The 26835-nt window shown below is 40.0% G+C and overlaps 1 protein-coding gene across 1 annotated transcript in view; it reads left to right on the plus strand.

Moving 5' to 3' along the window:
- The window catches only part of adamts17 (ADAM metallopeptidase with thrombospondin type 1 motif, 17), a 126553-nt gene that overhangs the window by 60833 nt on the left and 38885 nt on the right, over positions 1-26835 (plus strand). Inside the window, exons 9-16 of the mRNA XM_062390686.1 lie at positions 2471-2611; positions 11604-11754; positions 13108-13209; positions 13496-13641; positions 13787-13956; positions 16985-17112; positions 21164-21284; positions 22521-22595. Coding sequence (XP_062246670.1) covers positions 2471-2611; positions 11604-11754; positions 13108-13209; positions 13496-13641; positions 13787-13956; positions 16985-17112; positions 21164-21284; positions 22521-22595 — 1034 coding nt within the window. The remainder of the gene's footprint in view (positions 1-2470; positions 2612-11603; positions 11755-13107; positions 13210-13495; positions 13642-13786; positions 13957-16984; positions 17113-21163; positions 21285-22520; positions 22596-26835) is intronic.

Genomic DNA, 26835 nt, shown 5'->3' on the forward strand with positions numbered 1-26835 from the left:
CTTTAGGAAACACTGTGTGACAGAATGATCTCAACTCGTAGTTTACTCACTTTTCCAAAGCCTAAAGCTTCATGGTCTTCATTAGTGAATGCAGCTGGCTTGGTTGTCTTCATGTGACCTAAGGGTTGAAAGTGAGAGAGAGAAACATGAAAACTAGTTCCCTGTTTTGACAAAACCAAGATTGAACTGTTTGGCCTCAGTTAAACAGATTCTACCATTGATGTAGATACAATAGACCTACTCCCATACTTTACCATTACTGACAATAACTCCTCAACTTTATTTGTCATTGCTGCTCCCTTAATTTCTATCAGACATTTTCTGTTATGTTATAAACTGTTTCTTCCTATAAATGTTGTAAATGCTGTTATTTTGTTGATCTGTTCATCTGCAAGTGGCATCTATTGCACTTGGAACCCTCACAAGTAGCTCCCTCTGATGTTATTTTCCCCTGTTAAAAGTTTTTTGGGGTTAGTTTTTCCTTATTCTTGCTAAGGGTAATGGCAGAGGATATCCCACCCTGTAAAGCCTTGTGAGACTAATTGTGATTTTTTTTAAACATGAGCTATACAGCTATAATTGATCGATTTATTGATTCATTGGTGACATATGTATAAAACCAGTCATGATGCGTAGAATCGGTTGTCGTCATACACTTATCTTATGATCTCAGGATTTTGTTCCCCTTTTTGTCAAGCCCCTTTTCCGCTGATTGCTCACTTTGTTCAGGCTGCCAGCTTTAGGAAGAGTCCTTGTTGTTCCGAACTTCTTCCATTTAGAATCAAGGAGGCCACTGTTCTGGGAATGCTAAATACTGTTAAAACTTGTTGGAACCTTTTCCAGACCTGTTCCTTCAAACGGTCCTGTGTGATAATAATCAAGCAAAAATGTATACAACATTTTTAATTTTACCACTTATTGTGGGGTTTGAAAGTATTTTGGACGTTTTTTGGATGTCCCGGCAACACATGCAGACACACACACATAATGGTGCCCACTGAGTAGGGACACCGGACTTGTCTAATACCTGGGAGCTGGTGGGTTCTGGGACGTCTGTTAATTTGGATTTTATCCGGGGTTGCCGTCACACCCATAGATCAGTGCAGTGACTTATTACAAATGATACAAGAGCTGTGTAATAACTCAAACAACTGGTTGAACCCTCATTGGACAGTTTTAGTTTTCTTCTGTGGTGTCACAAACAGTTCACCAAGAAATAACTGCTTATGGCAATAACTAAAGTAAGAAGACTATATCACACCATCACACATCTGCTATTACACCACTCTGACAGAATTTTATTGACAAAGTTCACATGAACCAACACAAACAGGTTGACTGTGAAAACAGTACTGGTCATTTTCAAATGCAGCAAATGCATCAGACCTTGACTATACATCTCTATTTGGTCAGATGATTTAATGATGTTCTGTAGTAGATATGTTGTGCTTAACAGTGTGCACTATTGTACCAACTGTTACGATAAGTTATCTTTTTTTAAGATTATATGGCCTGTCTGCATTTGCCTGGTCAAGTTGGACGGTTCTTAGACACTGATGTATTTCCTCTGCTTTGAAGGCGCTGCACTGTCATTTGCTTAGGATGAGGACAGCTGTGACAAGTATGAGTCTTTCACTGCAATTCAATATTGCTTTCACTTTAACCAGAGAAAAATTGTCTATATTTGTATTGTATTCGTTTCTGAGTCTGTGCTTGGAGTTCAGACTAGGTTGTTGTTTTTAATTTGAAAATGTAGGTCATGTCTTTGAGTGAACACACACACACACACACACACAAACACACTCACACTCACTCACTCACTCACACAGACACACACACACACACAAACCATAACTGTGCCAAAGTGAAGTCCTCCCTGTTTGTGTTTCACATACATATGTGCAGTGTGTTTGTGAGTAGCTTCCCTCAGGCTCTGCTCCATCAATATGTTGCAGATGTGCTGCTGGTGGAGGGTGATTCACTACACTGTAGTTTTGATGCTGTTATATGTGCTGCTCAACAAAAATAAGTTAAAAAAGAAAAAGAAAAATTCTAATAAATATTAATTAGTTTCTGTATGATAAAAGTTGTCCTGTTGCTTTGACAGATATTTCAAAGATACAGTGAAGCACAGTAATGTGCATTTGACCCAGATATAGAAACAATTAGTTGCATTACTTTTCTAATGTTGAATTATTACTTAGATGGATGTGAATAAAGCTCACACTGCTATGTACATTTCTGTGTGTTAACCAATAACTGTAAGAGGGACCACATGACAGCTCCTGGTGGCTGGCTTCAGAATACCCGGCAACCCTGCACACCCCATGCTACCAGATAGGACATGGTGTAAATAACAACAATTAAAGACATATTAAAAACGTTAAATTAAATAAAGCTTTATGTGACTGTGATGACGACCAGCTCCGCAAATCTTTGACATATTGTCTATGTATTCATGTCTCTTCAGCATGGGAATGAGCCATGACGACGACCACGTCACCTGCACAGGTCACTCCCACATCATGTCCGGAGAATGGGTGAAAGGTAGAAACCCCAGCGACCTGTCCTGGTCATCCTGCAGCCGCGATGATCTGGAAAACTTTCTCAGGTAAGCCACAGCTGCACTGGGCCCCAACAATTGAACTTTGTACTGTCTAAAATATGTATTCATTTACAGTTATAGGTAGAAATAAATTAAATTATTTCAGGAAATTGATAACCATGACAATACACAAAACAAAAAAAACACCAATGAAAATGAAGGTACTCTCAATTCAAACCAGTTTCAGTTTAAATACATTTTGATCAATTGCATCTATCTTTGTCTTACTTAACATTGCACCAACAAGTGGAAGCAACAATCTGGGAGAGAACATTACTTGAAACAGCAGTCTGGAAGAGTTTTAAAGGTTCATTGTGTAGAATTTCTAGTGGTGAAGTGTCATGTTGATGCTAAATACCCCTCACCTCATCATCCCCTTCCGACATGAAAGAGAACCTGTGGTAGCCTTCAGTTGTCATAATTTGTCCAGTTTTGGCTATCATACAAAACTTGGAGCCCTCCATATTGAGGACCTGCTCCCGATATAAATATAATGTTTTTAAATATAAAGGGCACTTCTAGGCTAAAGAAAAACCTTAGTACAATTTAGATGAAACATAATAATGAAAACATCACTAGGATTATTTTGTATTCAATACACTCTGAACCTTTTAAGTGTTTGACTGTGTTGGTGTGTCTTTGTTAAACTGTATCCATGTAGGTCTCTGACCTGAGGTCAATCTGATAAGTCCTGATAAGTGATCGAAGGCCCAGTGAAGTTCTGAGTGTCAGGCTGCACAGACACCTAGCATTTGTCTGTCACTTCTTTTGTTGGCTTAGCTCAGCATTTTGTTAGATACCCTTTATGCTTAGTTTGCGCCACAAATGATGAGCCCTTAAAAATGATAGTGGGTTAATCTGTGCTTAGTCTGCTTATTTGTCCAACTGCTGACAGTTGCTGGAACCATTGGTATTTTTAAGAGTACAAATAATTGTCTAATTTGACCAAGCAGTAGGTCTCTCTGTCTAGCTTCTACACTGCTGTTCAGAGCTGGTATCAACATCTATCCCAAGTGATTTGATCACAGGTAGACAGTACTTGGAGAGTAAGTGTGAACGCACCCTAATTTGTCCTCAATATGTCTTTAGATCTGATCCCTTAAAACACGTTTGGAGGTGTTCTAGGACTCGGGATCATATTCTTTTAGTAGTGGGGTGCCTAGGCACTCAGTCATTTAAAATTGATGCAAAAGTTCTCTTTTCTTTTCTAAATTGAACATAATGGTCTATAGAACAATTCTGCTCTGAGGGCCAAGAAACCAGATTAAAAAAAAATTTGGGCCCATTTTCTAAAATGGCCAAAATCAGAAATATATATTTTAGGTCTTAATTTTCTTACATTTGCTGTGATATCAGTTAGTGCTATGTTGGGAATGAACTTTTGCACAAATATGGAAGTTATGAAAATTATGGTATTGCAAAAAAATAAGGTGGCTACCAATTTTCATACCTTTTTTTTAATAAATAATTTTAATAGCTATGGTAAGTTTGGAGAATGTCCTGAGTATTTTGAATCAGGGAAGGTGTTTATTATTTATTCCATTTCATATACAGTAATTTGATGGGTTAGGGTTAGGTCAAGAATATTTTACAATCTTACAATTCATGCCCTTTAGTTATTTATCTTCTATTCCTCATTTCACTATTTTCTCTATTCTACTGCTTGGATAGATTAAAGTTGAACTGCTACTGCTGAACCAACCCTAAAAGGGTGAAAGACTAAATGTAACAGGTATTATGAGATGGCTGGGACAACGAATTGGCAGCTATGCATTCTTTGCCAAAACCAAACAACAGAAAAACTTGTTTGCCCTGTTGCTAATCCAATTGTCAGTCGTAGAGAGGGAGCATACACAGATCTTATCAGCCTTGCACGTCAGTTCCGAGCAATTGGTGCTGCTCCCCACCCAAATTTAGAACTTCCAGATGAAGAATCCATGCATCAGTGCCTTGCATAAGTATTCACCCCCTTTGGACTTTTCTACATTTTGTCATGGTATAACCACAGATTAAAATTTATTTCATCGTGAGTTTATGTAATGGACCAACACAAAATAGTGCATCATTTGGAAGTGGGGGGAAATATTACATGGATTTCACAATTATTTACAAATAAAAATCTGAAAAGTGTTGAGTGCATATGTATTCACCCCCTTTACTGTGAAACCCCTAACAAAGATCTGGTGCGACCAATTGCATTCACAAGTCACATTTGCAAGTCACATAATTAGTAAATAGGGTCCACCTGTCTGCAATTTAATCTCAGTATAAATACACCTGTTCTGTGACGGACTCAGAGTTTGTTGGAGATCATTATTGAACAAACAGCATCATGAAGACCAAGGAGCTCACCAAACAGGTCAGGGATAAAGTTGTGGAGAAATATGAAGCAGGGTTAGGTTATAAAAAAATATCCAGAGCTTTGAACATCTCTCTGAGCACCATAAAATCCATCATAAGAAAATGGAAAGAATATATGGCACAACCGCAAACCTACCAAGAGGAGGCCGTCCACCCAGACTGAAGAGTCGGACAAGGAGAAAATTAATCAGAGAAGCAACCAGGAGGCCCATGGTTACTCTGGAGGAGTTGCAGAGATCCACAGCTGAGGTGGGAGAATCTGTCCACAGGACAACTATTAGTTGTCTACTCCACAAATCTGGCCTCTATGGAAGAGTGGCAAGAAGAAAGCCATTGTTGAAAGGGATCCATAAAAAATCCCGTTTGGAGTTTGCCAGAAGCCATGTGGGAGACACAGCAAACATGTGGAAGAAGGTGCTCTGGTCAGATGAGACCAAAATTGAACTTTTTGGCCTCAATGCAAAACGCTATGTGTGGCGAAAACCCAACACTGCCCATCACCCTGAGCACACCATCCCAACAGTGAAACATGGTGGTGGTAGCATCATGCTGTGGGGATGCTTCTCTTCAGCAGGTACAGGGAAACTGGTCAGAATAGAGGGAAAGATGGATGGAGCCAAATACAGGGAAATCCTTGAAGAAAATCTGATGCAGTCTGCAAAAGACTTGAGACTGGGGCGGAGGTTCATCTTCCAGCAGGACAATGACCCTAAACATACAGCCAGAGCTACAAAGGAATGGTTTGGATTAAAGAATGTTAATGTCTTAAAATGGCCCAGTCAAAGCACAGACCTCAATCCAATAGAGAATCTATGGCAAGACTTGAAGATTGCGGTTCACAGACGGTCTCCATCCAATCTGACTGGGCTTCATCTTTTTTGCAAAGAAGAATGGACAAACCTTTCCATCTCTAGATGTGCAAAGCTGGTAGAGACATACCCCAAAAGACTTGCAGCTGTAATTGCAGCGAAAGGGGGTTCTACCAAGTATTGACACAGGGGGGTGAATACTTATGCACCCAACAGATGTCAACTTTTTTGTTCTCATTATTGTTTGTGTCACAATAACATTTATTTTGCACCTCCAAAGTACTATGCATGTTTTGTTGATCAAACAGGAAAAAGTTTATTTAAGTCTATTTGAATTCCAGTTAGTAACAGTACATAATGGGGACAAGTCCAAGGGGGGTGAATACTTATGCAAGGCACTGTATCTTGTTTGGTTATGAAACAAATAGAGCAGACCATTCTTTCCAGAAGGTAGAACTATCCTATCAGATACACGACATGGCAGTTGCACTGGGGGAAGATCATATTGTGGCACTCCTTTCAGAGGGAGATCTTGTCATTGTTGAGGCCAAGTATCATCGCAGTTGCTACACAGGGTTCAAACGTCGTTACAATGCAATTTGTAAACGCCGAAAAGGAGTTGCTCCAATTCGTACAGGAAGAAATTGCTGGAGGTCGCAACATCTTTGCATTTCAAGATCTGACCGATATGATGACGGAGCGATTGGAACAAAGTGAACTGGACAGGTGTCATATAAGGTGGTCCTCAGCATTGAAGCTAGCTTTGCAAAGGCTATTGGAGATCGAACAAGGAACAGCGCAAAAAATATTTTTTCATACAAATTTGCATCAGTGCATATTCACAGTTGCAGCCCTGGATAACGTGGATCATAATCCAACATCACGTACTGCTACCTCATCTTTCCATGGAACTGGGATTTCACTTTTTCAGTTTCCTACAACACAGAAGCCTGGTCTGGAACAAGAATGTCTACGCATAAACTCACATACAGAAGCAGGTAGCATTGTACCAATCCTGCCTCACTCGTATACATATGGGTTATATCGGTCATATTATAAAGATATCAGTTGCTACTCCTGATCCTGAATCAATACATACTTATTATGTTCAGATCAGATAATCTGATCAAGAATTATAACAGCTACCACATATTATTAAGGCTGGTGGTAGGTACAGAGCCAACAATGCCCCCTAGAGGGCAATTTTTCGACCGGCATGTCTGGCCCTCAGATCAAAATTGTTCTATAGACCCTTACAAACAACTTAGAAGTGAAAACAAAACTTTTGCATCAATTTGAAATGAAAATGACATATTGCCTAAACACGGAACCCCACTATAGCTGTGTGAATGCAATTGTGGTCTCGGCCACATGAATGTGGACACATTCCTAAGAATGTTGGAATGAAGGACCACCTAGTCAACTGAACCCAAAGTATTATATTATCAGTAACCATATGTTGATTAGTTTGTGGCCAGTGCCTTAATATCAACACTAACCATCACATAATGATCGCTATTATTTAAAATGGATAATGTTTTATTACATAGTAGAGCTGATTAACTCAGCCCCACTTGACTCAACTCTCTCCTTCTCTCTCGTGCTCATTCCGACACACAAACAGAGAGACATCAACAACATGGTAAAAACAACACCATTTATGGTTTTCACTTCAGCTTCTGAGTAACATCTCGCCACTGGCCATTCTTCGACTATGAAAAAGAGCTGAGAACCTCCAAGTCAGATATGGGAGGGGCCTCACAAGCTCAAAGTCTGACAAACATCTAAAGAGCATGAGGGCACATTTCCATGCCTAGCTTTGAGTGCATGTAAAAATAAGTATTAATGATGAAACCTGTTATTTGCATTCATGATTCTGTCCCCCTCAGTATTTGAAATTCACTTGTAGATTGATTACAACTCAGATGTGTTTTTTGATCATTTAATAATTTTGTCATTAGTAAACACTGATGTCATCTGAGGTTAGAAAATCAGTTGAAGATTATGGATCCATTGGCACGCTTACCAACAGGCTGAATGTGACTAATCAATCTTGGCTTATGATCTGTTTGCTGATACCAAAACCACAAACATAGAGAAAATGGAAACAGATTTTCTCTTCAGCAAAGTCAAAACTAAGAGCAGTCTTCTTCTTATAACACCAAAGACCAGTGCCTAAACCTACATTCTAGAAAATCGAATTGTGGCTCCAGGACCACTTATGTTATAGTATGTATATTTTTCATCACATTTTATACAGCTAATAGTCATTCGTTTTAGTCTTGAAACTATGGTAATCGTTTTGCTTTGGTGGATCTAGGATGTTTCTAAATCAGGGGCCATAAAAGGCCACAATTTACACAGAGGGGCCGATTATATGTCCAACATCCACGCACAATTCCTGATCCTTGTTTTGTGTTAGCGCTAGAAGCCACACATCATTGAATACATTTTGGAAAATGTTTCTTGTTCAAGCACACTGTGTATTGTAAATAAGTGACTTTATATTAGTTGATTTTTTGTTTCGTTTTTTTTAATCAACTGACACAACAGTGGGGCCAATACATTTTAGATAGTGCCCCCTTGCACTAGCTAAAATATCAACATTGTTGTTGTATACAGTTACTTTAGTTAAAGATGATGTTCTGGCATTGGCCCCAGCTTAGATTTATTAATTTGTCATGGATATTGTACCCCGAGGCGTATTTAATAATAATAATATTAATACATTTTATTTAAGGGTGCCTTTCACAGTACTCTAGGACATGACATTCAAACTAAATATGCCAGTTTAAAAAGATGGGATTTGAAAATGGAGAGAGAGTCAATGTTATGAATGTCTGATGGGAGCCGAGTGGAGAGCAGAGCGGCTGAAGGCTCTAGATTACATGGTTGTCAAGTGGGCAGGTGGTACAGTGAGGTGGATGAAGAAGAAGACCTGAGGGTGCGGGAGGGTGTGGCAATGTGCAGGAGTTCGGAAAGGTATGGTGTAGCGAGATTATGGACGGCCTTAAAGGTGAGGAGCAGAATCTTAAAAACAATGTGGTATTCGACCAGGAGTCAATGAAGCTGCTGAAGGACAGGAGTGATGTGATTAATGGAGGGGGTTCTGGGAATGATGCTAGCGGTAGATTTCTGAAGAAAGATGGTGACGTTAGCCGACGTAGCTAGGCTGGCTTAGACACTGTGGCCGACTTCCCGACCACAGTGTAAGACCAGATGAATTTTATTGGTTTGGAGTCTTCAGAGTGAAAGGTCAGGCGAGATCCATGGTGGATATGTTTCTGGTGGGTGATCGATGTCCAGGCAGAGTTGTGATGCCGGTGGAGGTTCAGACTCAGCAGCTGAGTATTGGGGTACTGCTGTCAGTGAAAGGAGTATGAGAGACAGGGCAGTCCAGGTGAGCAAAGACCATACAAACATCTTATCAATCCACATTACTGCCAGAGATAGACCAGATGAGGGCTCTGGGCAGCAGAAGCAGCCAGCTTTGGAGTGGGAGCTGATCCACAACAGGTAATAGGTGTCAGAACACACACATCGGAAAGTCTGATTGATAGTTAGTATGGCCAAGACAGATTACAACATTGCAACAGTGAGTGGAGATCAATTGCTAAAAAAATCTGTAAAAAAAAAGGTGAACATCCTTTTACTAGTCCTGCAATGGGAAAATTTGCAATATTACAGCAGCAAAAAGACATCAGCTTTAATAAGTAGAAATATGGAAGAAGTATATAGAAAAATATGAAATATATATGTATAATATATACAGTGTAAATAAATATATAATGTGAGAGAATATGGACAGTGAATGGATGAACATGAACCGTTTATTTTGCACAGACTGGTTTATCATGGCACAGTTGAAAAGTGTTAATCTGCAGTCAACAATGGTGGTTAATGTAGTTTTACCGGGAGCAGAGCTGGTTGTACAGTCTTACTGCTGCAGTGAGGAACAAACTGCGATACCTCTCCTTCAGACACTTAGGGTGAATTAGTCTGTCGCTGAAGGAGCTGCCCAGTGCTGTGATGGTGTCCTGCAGGAGGTGGGACTGGTTGTCCATGAGAGAAGACAGCTTCGCCATCATCCTCCTCTGTCCCATCACCTCAAATGGGTCAAACAGGTATCCCAGGACCGAGCTGGCCCTCCTAATCAGTCTGTCCAGTCTCTTCCTGTCACCAGCTGAAAGGCTGCTCCCTGAGGAAACTACTCCAAAGAAGACAGCAGATACCACCACAGAGTCATAAAAGGTCTTTTGGAGTGCCCCATGCTTTCCAAAAGACCTCAGTCTTTTTAAAGGAATGGAAAGGAGCGACGGCTTATCGTGTCAGCAAATATATGACGTTCTCCTACATATGTAGTTGTTTCTTGATTGTTTAGAATAAGTTTCTGTAAGGAGTACATTTAATAATTTCACAATATCAGTAGCCTCAATGGCAACTGAAAATGTCTCAAACAAACTTCTCTGTAATTTTAGATAAATGGTTGTGATTGGCTGGATCTGTCTCTGGATGGATGGAAATCTGTCTGAAAGGGAAGGGGAGGGGTGGGCCTGATCCATCTGTAAGTGGGAATACATTTTAATTTCTATTATCATTAACTCACTGATTGGTTCATTTTCCAAGCAAAATTTCACCATGTTTGAGATTAAAACAAGGAACGACCCACTATAAGGTACCAGTGTTTAGGATTTAGTAGCAAAAGGTGAGATTGCATATGGTAACTCTTACGTCTAGGGAAGAGGTGGCACATAAAATCAGATGTTTTGGTTATAGAATTGTTTAGTTTATTTTAAACTTGGTTTTAGGATTGTAAGGACAAATACAGGTAACATTAATTAACAGGAAAAGAAGGCAACAGGGTGCTATTTTAAATAAAGGCGGAAAGATAACAAAAAGAGGACTCTTAACAAGAGCTGCTCAAATCTTAAGCAAACCAGGGAGGTAATTCACATTAAACCAAACAACTACTTAAAATCAAAACACATAAATTCCCTTATAAATTATTCCGGTCTGACTCTCAGACAACAGCAATAGTATATCTTAATACAAAAATAATCTCAAAAGCTAGATCGGTAAGCTATTCACGTACGATAGACAGCTGCCTTGACTGAAGCTGGACAGAACCTAAACTGCCCCCAGCCTTGAATGCTTTCTGATGATTGGAAGGTTGGGGTTGATGCCGCTCCAATAAGGATCTGTGTCTTCACCCCAGGCCAAGAAGGAGGAGGAGCATCTGAAAGAGGCAGAAGAGAGACACACACTACAAACTAACACCAACAGCTGTAACAGCAATCAACTGAATACCCACTCACTCCTAACTTTTTTTAAGTGTAGAAAAATTTTGAGTGGCCTTCATGTAAAATAAAGAAACAGATGGTTATCTCTACATGCAGTATTTGATCTTTCCACTTTGAGTTAATGTAGAGAAATGGTGGTGCAACATGGCAGCCTCCACAGAAGAGGACCCTCTCTTGATTTAGATATAAAGGCTCATATTAAATTAAAGAATAAACATTTAATCTAAGTTTCCGGTGATAGAATACAAATGAAAACAACGCTATAAATATTATGTTAAATTTCTATCAATAAATCCTAATAAATCCTACACACTGGACCTTTGGTATGGTGTTTCTGATAAGGTGGCATTATCATCATAGCATTACTTATTTTGTGTGATCATCTGTTTTTAAAGAAAAACAATACTGTAAATGCCAGGTCTGTTTTGGTATTCAGATTTAATGATCAGAATAAGATTCTTTGAAATGAAAAAAAAAATAAATTCACATAGATCCTTTTTTCTTTTTTCTTTTGTGTCATTGGAACAGATCCAAAGCCAGTGGCTGCCTTTTGTACACAGATCCAAGGAGCCAGTACCAGCTCCGGCTGCCCCCCAAGCTGCCAGGCATGCACTATAGTGTGGATGAACAGTGCCAAATCCTGTTTGGAACCAATGCCACTTTCTGCAATGACATGGAGGTAAGACACAATCCATTTGCCCGTTTTTTTTTATAATTCTCACATCAAACGAAACCAGGAGGTCAAATAATATTTAGAATTTCTAAAAGTGAGCTAGCTCTTAACTAAATAGGCCAGGCACTTTTATTGCCTGTCTTTGAGAAATCAAAGAGTTTTTGGAAGGGTATCCCTTACTATGTTGTAAGTTAAGGGCAGAGGATGTCACACCCTGTTAAGCCCTATGAGACAAATAGTCATTGTGAGTATATATTCAAATTTAGAAATAAGTTGAAAGAGAATTAATACAAATAAAATATTAAAGAGAAATAAAATAGAAAGAATAACAAAATAGAAATAGAGTGATATACAGTAATGGATGATCTTATATAATAGTTTAATTAAAGGTGCTTGTGAAAGACAAAGTTTTCAAACTGATTTTAAAAATTGCAATGGATTGAGCATTTCAATGTGCTGCATAAACAACAGTGCCATATCTGTATGTATTTAAAAGGTGAAACTCTAATCAGAGAAGACAGGTTAATGATGTAGTTGATAATCTTGATCTCTTACCGGTAGATGCTGTTAGTAGTTGTACAACTATTTTACTGTAAGACATGAAGGCTTTATTGTCCTAAGTTTTTTGTTGTAAGAGTCCTTGAGGTTCCAGCGGTTGTGACTGTCTGTGACTGAAGCATGATATTAAGCAGGTTGCTGCAGTTTGAACCAACCTGTTAGTGACCTAATATATGGACCAATATACAGTTTGTAATTTCAGCCAGGGAAACACTAACATTATGAGCTTCAGGGTAGTCATTGGATTGAGAAATACTTTTCAGACAAAACATCTGTTTCTGCCCATTTTGTTATCTCCCCTGGCCTGTACATTTAGTGTGGTAGCTTTGACATGGTGTTATTCTCAGATAGTTACCTTCACTTCACAAACTTTTATTTGAAACACGCTTAAAGCAGAAACAGATCTTTGTTTTATTTATTTTATATCTATCACAGTATAATGCTGTTTCCTCTGTTAAACTCTGATCAAAAACATGACAAAGAAGACGGCTTTTTGACAAGTGAGAGCAGCAGAGTGTTGAGTGTGGCATGCCTCTGTTGTTGGACTGAGAGCAAATTCATATATGCTAAATTTACCATTTGAAGGCCATCATTAGTGTGAAAATGTATGGTCTCTCTCTCTCTCTCTCTCATTCTCTCTCTCTCCTTCTCTCTCCTTCATTGACATGGAACCCCCTTGACAGGAAAATGACAGATTATAAATTATTTCCCTGGAATGCACAACATGAACACCTCTGTCTCTGTGTGTGTGTGTGTGTGTGTGTGTGTGTGTGTGTGTGTGTGTGTGTGTGTGTTTCTCAGCACTTGATGTGTGCTGGCCTGTGGTGTTTGGTAGAAGGTGACTCTTCATGTAAGACTAAACTGGATCCGCCTCTGGATGGAACAGAGTGTGGAGCAGACAAGGTAGGATCATCTGACTCACAGAAAGGTTCTGTTTGAAGATTATTTATTTTTGTCAAAGATGCTGATCACTCATATTTATATAGTGATCTGTCTCTCTGTGTGTGTGTGTGTGTGTGTGTGTGTGTGTGTGTGTGTGTGTGTGTGTGTGTGTGTGTGTGTGTGTGTGTGTGTGTGTGTGTGTGTGTGTGTGTGTGTGTGTGTGTGTGTGTGTGTGTGTGTGTGTGTGTGTGTGTGTGTGTGTGTGTGTGTGTGTGTGTGTGTGTGTGTCTGCGCGCACGTGTGTCAGTGGTGCAGGGCAGGCGAGTGTGTCAGTAAGACACCCATCCCTCAGCATGTCGACGGTGACTGGAGTCCATGGAGCCAGTGGAGCATGTGCAGCAGGACCTGCGCTACTGGAGTCCAGTTCAGACAGAGGAAATGTGACAACCCTCCGTATGTCACATCTTTGTTTTTGTGTGTATTTGAGGAGGGAGAGCGGACATTTTGGCATTAAAATGCATTAAACTGCCAACACAGCCAAATGATTTCTATCATTTACAAATATATTAACTGAAAAATCTGGGTTGTCTTGTATCAGGCCTGGTCCTGGTGGGCGACCATGTCAGAAGACCAGTGTGGAGCACAAGGCTTGTGAAGGTCCTCCCTGTCCAAAGGGCGCACCAAGCTTCAGAGACCTGCAGTGTCTGTCCTACAACCGACACGCCAACAAGAAGAGGGGCAGCATGCTGATTGCTATTGTTAATGATGGTGAGATGAACACGCATACACATACATACTGTGCTTTCTGCTGTCGTAATACCCCCTCACTCATCAGCTAACTTCTCATCACAAATCTAAAACAGCAAATACCTCAATTTCTTTTTAAATGCGCCGGTGGGAGCTTCTTCCAAAATTTAGCAGGGATTACAAAGACATAACGACATTTGGTTTAGTTTCAGATCAAATTCTAAACTGAAACAGGTGTAAAGTGTAAAGATGTCATTCATGTATCATATGAAAACTTTTGAAGACCTTTTGTAATACCGTTCTATCAGTATCTAGAGTTCAGCTGCTGCCTAAGTATTGCTTTGGGAGGTCAAATGATGCATGTCAAGTGCAGGCCCTAGAGAAACCTCTTCTAAAAATATTCAAATACATTTTTCTCACTTGTGTACATTGGGTGTTTTTTCTGCTGCTGCTTTACTCGGTCTGGTGTAAGCAGCAACCTATTGTGGCTATTAACTCCTGTCTCACCAGAGACCATCAGCTCTCAAGTTACATTGTAAGTAATGTAATTGTCATGTTTGTACAAGGAAGAACGCAGAGAATGAAACAAAGTATTAAATCTGGTTCAGTTGAATTGATGTTGATCCCTTTTTTGTCCTTCATTAAATCAACAATGCTATAGAAAGTGCAGTATGGTTGGAGTAGTCTTTAAAGTGCAGGGAATTCACTTCCATCTTTAGAATTTAGTCAATAGAGATAAACCATGGAATCTGAGGCATGCTAGTATCATCTTAGCAGTTTTATTCTCCATTATCTGTATCTGTTCAAGCAACTTAATAGTCTTTATTCATAGCCGTACTTGAAAAGGGCGGGACTTAAACCGGAAGTGGAATGAATTTAAACAGAGTTTGTTATATTACACCTGACATGGATATTGGTTGATCAGAAGTTGCCATATGTATTGTTTACTTGAAAACTATTTACAGAAGAGCCTTAGAATTGAGCTTCAGATCAATGTTCAAAAGAGTAAGAGAACTATTCCGAACAAGTTTTTTATAATCTTCAGTGAGTAAACTTCACATGCACATGCAGTATTAGGAAGTATTAAGTAAAATTCAGTAACATACTCAGCTCAAGGAGTTTTAATACTCAACATTTTCTCATTTATGGATTTTTTCTTTTACCCTTTAAAAGATACATTGTGTGTGTGTGTGTGTGTGAGTGAGTGAGAGAGTAGCGCTCGCTCCTTGTGCGTGTAGCCGGGCGTGGTGCACCCTGACTCGTTCAGTGGAGCTTGTGCGAGCCGCCTGGCTCTCACTCACACACCCACTCCCTTGGCTTATGGAGGGGAGCGCTGGCTCTGTGTGCGTCTAGCCGGGCGTGGTGCACTGACTCGGCCAGGGGATGCTGAGAACACATGTTAATGATTTACGATGTTACACGTTAGTATCCCTGTGGACAGAGTGGCTTTGACAACAACATGATTGTAATGTGTTCTCCACTACATACAAAAAAAAGTTTTTGTGTGTGACTTCATTTAGGCTCTTTGTAGGGTAAGAGCTCTGTGTGTGGCTGGCCTATCAAGGCATGATGTGGACACAGTTATTCAATGAGGATTTTCATTCATTATAAGTACAGATACTGACACATTTTACTCGGATTGATTCTTGTGCACATAAAGTACATCATCCATAACATTTCACATTTACTGCTCATCCTAGCCAAGACCACACACTGACATTTTAACCTTTACATAAATATCCTTGTATGCTAAGGATTTGTTATAACATAAATTAGAAAGTTAAATGATGTTAAGGACAGGAGGCAGCAGTAAATTAAAAGTTCTCAAGGAGGAAAAATTGCATTAAAGTTTTCTCTGTTGAGCGGCTTCAGACATGCACTGAACCCATTAATCCCTCCATATTTTCTCCGTGGGTGTGCATGTGTGTCCGAGTGAGACACTTTGCAGTTTTTGCAGACTTTCTGGCCCCCTAGTGTAATGTCCGTAGAAATGCAGGAGAATCCAATGTTTGAACACAGTGGGGGATTCCCTGCTTTAAGTGTTCCATTCATCATTTCTGAAGCACACAGAGAAGAGACTGCACTCCATCTAATCCTCCATGAGAGCTCGGACCAAAATTGCTGACATGGCCCATTACTAAATTGTTTGGCGTGAAAAGGCTTCCACCTCCACCAGTAGTTTAGAAAATGTTTTAAGTCAGTAAGTTCTTGAGTCAGTGTTTCTTTTATTTTTATAAAATTTTGGGCACAATTCTTGAAGAGCACCTGATTTTCTTCATCTTCTTTATTGCTCTATTTACTCTCATGACCCTGTGTAGCATGATTTCATCCTGACATTCTTCATCTCATCACCTGCATGTGCACCTTCGTCTACTAAAATATGCGTGACATCCTATTACGGCACGGCACTCTTCCCTGCATGTCGCTAATCTAGAGTTTCCAACCACCGGCCTCAGTGAACTAACCAGGGACAAATTCCCAAAAAGAAAAGTCTGGGAGGATAATAGATAGTTTAATTCAGATTCATTTGCTTTCACTGCCAACAATGTTGTAGCCTGGATGCCAGACGAACTTAGCCCCGCCCACAACATTTGAGGTTTGGAAGTTTGGTCTGGCGTCGCTTCGTTTGGGAGATGCTATGACCGAACAGAAGCTGTTCAGACCAATCAAATTGTCAGGGCGGGCTTTATACGATGATGGACAGATGATCAACAGTAACGTAATCAACCACGTCACCAAAGAGCACTTGGGCCCCCGGTCTCTTTTCTCTGATGTTTTTGTAAAGAAATCCCTGGATATTTCACAGGTGAAAGGTAAAAAAGAACCTTAAGTGGTCTGTAAATAGGAAATAGATATTTATATTAGGATATCATAAAAAGATTACTTGATTTGACTGTGTTACACATTACTTCACTATGCTTTTCAGTATTACTTTAATTTTGCTGCTGGATTGTAACATTTATTGAAAACACATCTTTGTTCTTGCGACTGATTATTATATTAATAACAAAATGATTGTGTGTGTGCGCTTGTGTGCTTGTTTGAGCAGAGAAGCCTTGTGTGTTGTTCTGCAGCCCGGTGGGACGAGATGTCCCAGCCTTGATGGCTGAGAGAGTGATGGATGGGACACCCTGTGGACCATTTGATGCTGACCTGTGTCTTAACGGGATGTGCCAGGTACACACACAAAGACACAACCACATGTTTAAAATCATGTCATGGGATTGTTCACACAAAGTATGATTGGACTTCCTTTTTCCTGATGGCCTGCCTACTCTTTTGTCCAAGAGGGACAAAGTCACAGCCTCCTTGGCTTGTGTGGCAGCATTAATCCTATTGACTCTTCAATCAGCCATTGTTTGCGCACAAAGAACGGAGCTGTCAGCTGATGATGGCACCAAGGACCAAAGACCCAGGCCTTTGCTACTGAAGAGTGGGAGAAGTTTTTCACCATTCCTCCCTCCTCTGATTCATGGACGTAGAGCAAAGTCAGAGAATGAGGGAAGACAGTTCTGTGAATGTGCTGGTGTTTACCTCTACTTACTAGAGTTTACACTAGTCACTTTACACTAGTCAAGGTTCTGTCTGAATAGCGCAAATTATCACTTATTTTGTAGAGAGTTTGGTCAGAGCAGCATCAGCTCTCTGTGGAACTTGGAGGAGACACAGACAGGGAAAGAGTTCTGGTGCCCTGCTAATTTGAAGGGATGCTTCACAGTAAAATGAAAAATGCTCTCATTAACTTCTCACCACTATGCCGATTGAGGGGTGGGTGAAGTTTTTGAGTCCATAAAACACTTTGGTAGTATTGCAGCCAAATCCGATACAATTTAAGTAAATGGTGACCATTTCTTCAAACGTAGAAAAACAACAGAAAAGTTTTGGTTTATACTTCTCTAACGTGCTGCGCGTGTTGCAACGCAATTAACCGCCAGAACACTAGGCGGAGTAACGTTTTTTTTTTTTTAAAACAAAACACACAAAGAAGAAACGTCTTCTTCTTCGTCGACTGTTTATTTACATCGCCACTCCAGCTCCTCGTAGCCTATTTCTGGCGGACAAATCGGCCAGTCAGTGACGGGTTATACAAGTGGTCATACTTACGGATCTCTTCTGCCAAGTGCTCATCTATTTGGTCCATATTCGTTCTTCTAAATCTTCCGTAATTTTCGAGTATTGTGGGGCATGAAACCGGAAACTAGACTCCGGACGGGATGTAGTAAGCAGACCAATTATTGCGGACGCACGCAAGCCCACAGAGAGCACGAAAGGAGCTTGTTGCGTGTCTTGCGTGCATGCGTGCGTGCAACCCGACTATAATTCGGCCTTAAGCCCCGACATTCAAATACAACTCGAACAGTGTCCTCTCCTGGAGCGACGTTCACCATCGTACGCACACACCTGAAACACCCAACACTGCACTATATCCGCTAGCATCCCCACTCAGGTGGCAGACTACTAGGCTTAAAAAACTGTAAAAATGATGCCATTTCAAATAAAATTTGAATGTCCGGGCTTACCTCTGAAGAAGGAGTCCCCACTTACTTTGACTGCATTGGATTTGGCTGCAACACTGTTTACCCTGAGACTATAATAAACAGTGTTTTGTGGACTTAAACATTACACCCACATTCATTCGTTGGTGAACCATGCCTTTAAAACAGCAGGGATTTCTAGCTCTCTACCCACAGAGTGGATAAACTGCTGTTCATTGACAGGAAAAAAGAATTCTAACTTTTCACACTCGGCTGCACATTGCTTCGCTGAAAGCTGTCTCCTGCTACACAGCTTTTTACAGCTGCCTGGTTTTTAAGTTCACTCAGTAATTAATCAGGGTAACATACACATTTTCGTTATAACCCACAAACCTTTTGAGTCTCCACAGGAGTCTTCCACCGTTATTCTGGCCATAGTTTACAGTCCAGGCACATGTTGGCACCTGGCTGATCACATAACCAGCCCAGATCATAAATGAGAATATTAGCTCTTTATTTTAGGTGACTTTAACAGACAAGTATCACCAGAATAGAGACGAGATAAACATCCTACCAGCGAAAAACACAGTGGACAAAGTTGTATGTGTATAGCCGATAATCACAAGTCACAGACCACGTGAACAAAATAACAATATTTAATACATTGATTAGCAAAGACAGTGTCTGACATTAATGGAGAGGTGTATCAATGTTGAAAGGTAATACAGATTAATCAGCGGAAGCCACTGTTTGCTTCCTGTGTCCTACAGCACAAACTGTTTTCATTTAATCTTAACCGCAACTTTTCCTTCACCTTTATCTGAATCTGAATTCTTGTGTCTTGTTTTGAAAGGAACTAATGGATTATGGAATATATTGTTTAGTTTGAAGGAGTTGTTGTGACAGTGAGCTAAGAACAATCCAGATTTGACACTTAAATGGCTGACTGATTTTAGGGTTATATGATAATAACGTCAGCAGCCATTAAAATGTAGACAGATTCCACTGTGACGTCTGTAGGATGACCTGATGTTTCCAGATAAATAACAACTTTATTCTTCTGGCACTGCTGTCATCACAGATTAAAAAAACCAACCCAATCAAAAAGTTATCAGACAGGTCCCAGTGCAGCACAGTGAAAGAGGTCAATGTAGGGATTAATAAATTAACTAATTTATTAGCAGTTAGCGGTGGTAGATCGTCAGCCTGCTCCCTAGGGGATGGTTTATTTGGATCTGATGTCTCGAACTACAGTCAGTCTATTGTGTTTATTAGTGAATGTTGAATGTTGGTACATTTGGAAGGAATTTCCCCATGCTTAAGTCCAAGGCAGACAGAGAGAGTGAGAGAGTCTGGTCCAGAAAGTCAAATATGGATGCAATTATTGTGACGCACATGTGCTCAAAAAATACTTACTTCACATTTCAGCCATGACTCATTTATCTTTTACTGAGCAAGATCCCTCAAAGTGAGTGCAGCTGCAGCACACATTACATGTGTGTTCTTTAACATGTTAGCTTTATCTCTCTCACACATCTAAATACAGTCTATGTATGTATTCAACAGAGTGATAGGGACACATTTCAGAACTATTTCAGGTGTGTTTCTACTTGGACTCACTCAGAGATGAACACTCACATCTCTCCCAAACCTGCGTTATTCTTTCAGATCCTCTGACCAAAAAAAAAAGGATCTTCTTTAAGTATTACTTGACCAATACATGTAAAGTCTAATAACCTGCAAAAGTTAAAAAGCACTTAAGATGTTTGGATTCTTTTGCACCGTCTAATCAGTCCCAGATTCATTCTGTGGCATGACCTCAAATGTTCAGCCAGTTATAAAGAACTATCTTCAACGAATTGAAGAATAAGGAGTCCTGCAACTGATAGGCCTGGAGTGGGCCCCACAGATCCATGATCTCAGTATCATCCAGTCAGTCTAGTATCACATGAAAAAACAGAGAATGATAAGAAGAAAATGAGAACAAATAAATCTACAGAGCTGAAGATGCTTAGAGAAAACTTCAAAGTACCTTTAAAAAGTTGTGCAAAAGCACATAATTAGTAATCAAATAATTAATGTCAATTTAAAGGAAAAAAGTAGTCAAGTTAAATATTGTCTAGATTCAGGTTTATAATATTTACTGCACTTTGTATGAAGTTAATTCATAAATTAAAAGTATTCATGAGTTACATTTGAAGACATCCTCACATTGCTTACAACTTGAGCACAGTACTGCAAACATACATGTAGGGGTTCAGTGTCTTGCTCAAGGACACTTTAACACTTTGGCATGGCTCAGGTGGTAGGATGTACATCCTACATGCCCATATGCAAATTAATGAAATGTTATAATTATCTTTTAAAGTCCTATCGAAAATCTGTCTTCTGTGCACCTGCAAAGTTCAGCATCAGCCGACCAATTACCTCCATGTAAGGTTGTTTATAGTTAAACGTATGGCATGCTTGTAGCCTGGTTTTATCCGAGTCCACCAATTAGTGCCGTTTGTGTAACCATTAGCTTATGTTTAACATCACCAATTGATGGACACTGAATAGCAGATGAGCACCACAAGGACGAGCCAAGCTGTTACCCTCCATACAACTACTGAGTAAACCACACACAAACAGACAATTGCAAGATGTCTGAACACATAAATTCTCGTTCGAAAAGAAAGACACAATCACACAGAGAATGGAAAATCATCAGTCCTTTGGTTCAGTTTTGTTCTTAATTCCTTTGTTGTGGGTAGAAAATCGGCTGTGATGGCCTCATTGGCTCTACGGCTAAAGAGGATCGCTGTGGCCTTTGCAATGGAGATGGGCGCTCCTGTAAGATAGTGAGAGGAGACTTTAACCACACCAAAGGAATGGGTGAGTTTGTGTCTGTTTTAGCATCAACTAATATACTCTGTATGTGTTCATATATGTGGCGGCTTTCGATTGAAAAATCAGGTTTCCAATAATTTGCTTTCACTGCTGAGGCGGTGTAGTTTGTTGGATTTATATGCGTTTTTTTAAATAATGATCAATGACATAGTGTGTTTTGTAAGTGTCTGGCATAAAAGCAGTTTGTACCCTGAGTAAAATACCAACGCAATGTTGTTAATTTTAATTTTTCTTTTATTTGGGCATTAAATGCATTGTCCACATTTAAAGATGCTGGCACTGTCACATTGGCCAAATGTTTCTTATGTTTGCATTGGTTCTAAAAGTATCCTAGGGATCAACCAGTTGTGTTTTGTGGGCTCCAACACAATGACAAGCTTCATGTCCAAATGGTTGAGTATGGAACTAATATGGCCACAGAGAGTTCTAAACACAGGCATCTTCATTCACACACATACAGTTGAGGATTTAAATGCAAAGAACAGTACATTGTTTTATATTCAATGTCTTAAGATGGCCCAGGTGTCAGTGATACCACTAAACTTAGTTTTAATCCTATAATAAATTATAAGTAGTGTGTAACATATGCAAATGTTCGTACAGTGATGGTTTTATTGATGATATATATGATATGTACTCACATGATGCAATAAAGATCCGAAGTAACCTTGGAAAAGGAAGCTTTATTGCATCTAGATAACACCTGTGACTCGACCAAGTCTTCCCTGTGCTGAATTTGGGAGTAAGTTCTTTTCAAATATCCAATCCATCACTTTATAGCCAAACCAGTATAACTAATCAATAGAAGAACCTGACCAATCATATAAATGAGTAAATGTACTCTTAGTTACTTTCCACTACTTCTTCTTAATGAGACATAATTGAATGTGAAATAATTATTGGTTTTGTCGGGCAACTACACTGGATTTACAGCTCCTGGTGGGGCAGGATGTCAACCTGAATTAAAGGACACACATCATCTCATTATCACCCTCTTTACTCCTGGTAATCCTTGTGGTGGTCATTCAGGTTATGTTGCAGAAGCCTCTATGGAATTAATGATCACAATTATCTATCAAACATGGAGCCACAAACTGAGCCTGAAGAGGCGATAATAACTGGAACGAAAGCCTGTGTGTGTGGGTACGCATGTGTGCGCACATTCTCATATGATCCACAGGACATGTGACCTCCCTTCAACTTCCTTGTCTTGTCCTCCAGTCACCACTAGGCAGTGTAAGAGGGTATCTACCTGTGTGATGGCTAAACCCAGAGCTGTCCCCAAGTGTTTCTCATGTAAGATGCATGCAGTGTGTGTGTGTGTGTGTGTTTCCTGCACTACCTGGTGTGTTTTATCGTAGGTAGATGAGAGAAGCAGTTAGTTGTGGGCTCCCCTGGGAAATTTAGTCTGAATCTTAAAGCTAGTTTACAGTTACATAACCAGCTGTTTGACCCCGTTATCCCATAACCCAGCCGTCAGGAATGCCAAGGATGCATTCCTTTCATCCAAGCTGTTTCCTTCTCCCTGCTGCTGCTGCCAAGTGCTGGAGCAATAGTGGAGGGGGAGGAAACAGTCATCTGCAATAAAATGCCTACCTTCACACTCCTGAATCTCAACCCAGCACACACATCTGGTTCTACTCCCAGCTTAGAAATTTGACATACAGAGCACTGTATAAAATGCCCTACTTCTAAGATATGGCATTTACTTCCTAAAACGTTGTATGTGCTTCTATGAAACCCAGGTGAGCCCATGGCAGTCTGTGTATAACCATACTTGGATGGGCAGGGTGGTGGAGGGTTGATGGATATGATTGGTTGGTGCTCAGGGAAGTATGCGGTGTTTGTTCATAATGGTATATACAAATTGGCCAAATGCTCGGATAAGATTATGAACAGGTTCAGTTTTCCCATGACCTCTCAACATTTTGTGTCATGAACGCAACCTCTTGAAATGCAAATAAACACATCTGCACATGCAGATGAATTAATTGCCCTCACCCTGGATGAAAATATGGAAAGACCTCAAAACAACAGTCAATAGACACACATTGATAGTAATTGATACTATCACATTTCCCAAAGTCAGTCTGGTGAAGAGTGAAAACCGTGTGATTCTTAGCTCAGATACTTATTGCTGTAGTCAAACATAAGAGAGGCCCGTAGCTGCCAATAGCTCCTCCCTCATAGGACCCTAATTGGTCCAAACCACTATGGTTTGACCACTGGATATTTGTTGAAACTGACAGTATTAACTTTCATCCACTTCAGGTAAAATTTGCATTTCATCCTATGAGTTCAATTTACAAAATTTTGGCCATTGTCTCGTCTGTGTGTCTGTGTTTGATGTCACCCAAAAGTCCGTCACTGTCAGACAATCCTGTAAACTGTATCATCCCACCATGTTGTGGCTGTGCTGTGTGTTGCTGGTAAGTAATGCTGTTCATATTTGTGTCTGAAACTGTGACTCACTGTGACACACTGTACTATAAAATAATGTTGGGCATTATTGTGTACCAGAACAAAGCAGCTCATTTAAATAACTTTTGGTTTATTCAAGCATTTGAGTTCAGTTATCGTATTTCTAAAGTTGTTAAAATCAAGAGTTGCATTAACCTGCTATTAGTTTTAAAACACATGCTCTACTCAAACATAATCAATCAATAAACCATTTTCTTTTTTTTTTAATCTGAATATTGGCACTTTTCATTTCACTCAGGAGCAGTGATATTATTATCCGTTGGTGAATGGATAGGTCATCTATGACTCTGACACAGAAATTTGCAATTCAGTAAGACAACTCTCGTTTAAATGTTTATTGCAACAGTAGACCATGTTAATGTTTGACGTCGAGGCTCCAACCTAATCACTCCACCAGATAAGATTTCATAGATATGATGGAAGTAATGAGCTAATATTAGCCCCCCCGTCTGAGCCTACAGGTGGAAGCTGGGGTGGTGGAGGGGTTGAAGCAACTGGCAGCAATACTGACACAGCAGCTTGGCAAGCAAGGGGAGGGATGGGAAATTTCTCTACTTAAGTAGGCTGCCTAATAAGGTGGGTGCTTATAGATGGTTGTGTTGAATGAGGTATGTCACATGATCACAGCGAAGCTCGAGTTGATTGCCTGAACTACATCGCAAGCGTCACTCCATTACTCGGGGCCAAACCAAGGCCGCAATGAATTAGGCATAAGATCATAAAATGACTGTGTAAATCTCCTAAATCATATTAATTATTAAGTAATACTGATGTGGGACAGCTGTAAAAGGCTCTGTTAAACTGTATAATCTTGCCGATATAAAGAAAACACTTTTTAATATGGATTTGAGAGACATCATATGTTGTTCTGTAATTAGGCGTCAGCCTTGCATTTAACTCACCAGCTTAATTTCTCAAATTTCCAATACAATATATGAGGCAACCACATTTTTGATTATACAGGTGTTAAAGTCCTGACTATAAAAATGGACAGCATTTTAGCTCTCAGAAGGGAAGCATTAGGCTCAATCCCATTCCAAATCTTGGCCGTAACCCAGGGATAGGCAAACTTTTTGACTCGCGGGCCACAATGGGTTAAAAAATTTGACAGAGGAGCTGGGTCAGCACCAGAATGATGGAGTGTTTTTGTGAATTAATATAAATGACATAGAAAAATCATTACATGAAAGGATTTGGCCTTTAACAATTAGCAAAGCATTTATTTGCAAGCTAATTTAACAAAACCCGCCTTCGGAGAAAGGCTTGCTAGCCTTTGCTAATTGGAATGCCACCAAAAAACTTGCCTTGGTAGTTGACTCTTGAATCGCGGTTTGTCGGTGAAAAAAATGTCGCTGAGTCTGTAAATTAGCATCCAACCTCTGAACTGTAGCCGCCCGTTCTTGCATTGACTGGTTGCTAGCGTAGTTAGCATGCTTCGTAGCAAAGTGACGGCTGATGTTGTACTCCTTGAAAACTGCGACAGTTTCTCGGCATATCAGGCATACAGCCTTCGATTGGACTTCAGTGAAAAAGTATTTTGTTGTCCACTCAGTGTTAAAAACTCGGCACTCATTGTCCACTTTTGGTTTGCTTGATCCGCTTATTTTACGGAAAGGCTCACAGGGCAAAGCGAAAAAGTGAAGGGAGATCATGTGCCATTTCGAGCCCAATACAGCACACTCCCGGTCAAATTTAATTTAGCTGACGCTTTTATCCAAACCAACTGACAATAAGTGCATTCAACACCGAGGGTACAAACCCAGAACAACAAGAAGCAAGAAAGTACAATATCCTCAAAAAAGAAGTAAAACTACAAAGTGCTATATATTTATTATTTTTTTTTATATGTGAACAAGTTCGCCGAGCTTGATTAAAAAGCCCAATGGGCCGTATATGGCCCACTAGCCGTACTTTGCCCATGTCTGCCCTAACCCTTACGTCTTCCCCTTCATTTTGCGCATTCACATGTAGAGGTAGTTGTGTCCCAATACTTGTTGGGACGGAGGGTTATGGTTGAGGGGTAAGGCTTTATACCCCTCCAAACGGAGATTTTTCAGACCCACACTTCAAACCTAGAGGTACCCAGAATGCCTTGCAGATCACCGGCAAGTTTGGAGAGAGAACCAAAAATGTAGTAATGATTGTTATTTCACCCTACCTCCTCTTTGAAGGCACACAATGCACATGATTGAACCTGCGTTTATCACCGATGTTACTGATCATATCAGCTCTTCTAATAACAAAGCATGTTATTAGAGGAGGGTTTTTCTTTAGACCACTGCTAGTAGTTTGAAGCTGTGAGCTTTCGATTTATATATGAAATAATGACGAGCATCCAAGGTTTTCAATTTCAAATGTCATGTGTGATTCACTCGCATTCGCATAGGTGTTAGTTGGATATTATAGGTTTGTCCCTTTAGTAACTGCAAACAATAGCATTGGCTTATTTAAGATCTCAACCATGTTATTACAATGACATCCCAGGTAAAACCGTCTAGTCTGTTTTCATCGACGACAACTGATGATGTAATGGCTGTTTGAAGGGCTGTTCAAATTCTTAGGGTAAGATTTCATCCACTACCCCTTGTGACTCCTTTTCAAGGGGCAAGATAACCCTCGAAAATAAGAGGTAGGGGTAGGGCCAAGGGGTGAAATGGGATTGGGTCTAAGTGTCCTGATAGCCACCTGGTGGCTTGCTACAGTAAAGATCGTACCCCATCCAAGTTAGCATTTGAGACATGTTTCAAACAACACATGGTTTCTGTCATTTACAGTATTTCTTATAACATCGGTGTGCTATTTTTTCCAGTAAATTTGGTTTTAATTACTCAATTGATTTTATACAAACAGCATGAAATGTCATGATTTACTGCTGAGATTGTCTTGTAATTGGTCCAGTATGTGTGCTTCGCTACCGCTGCTCCATCACCAAACTGCTACTGTGCAGGTATCAAATTATATATCTCGGTGCAAGATGGTAACATTCGTATCCAGGATATTTTTGCCTTCATTTCTGGATAATAGTAGGAAGCGGAGACATGTTTCCCGTCTTTAG

This window comes from Platichthys flesus, chromosome 1 (genome assembly GCF_949316205.1).
Source record: "Platichthys flesus chromosome 1, fPlaFle2.1, whole genome shotgun sequence".
Lineage (NCBI taxonomy): Eukaryota > Metazoa > Chordata > Actinopteri > Pleuronectiformes > Pleuronectidae > Platichthys > Platichthys flesus.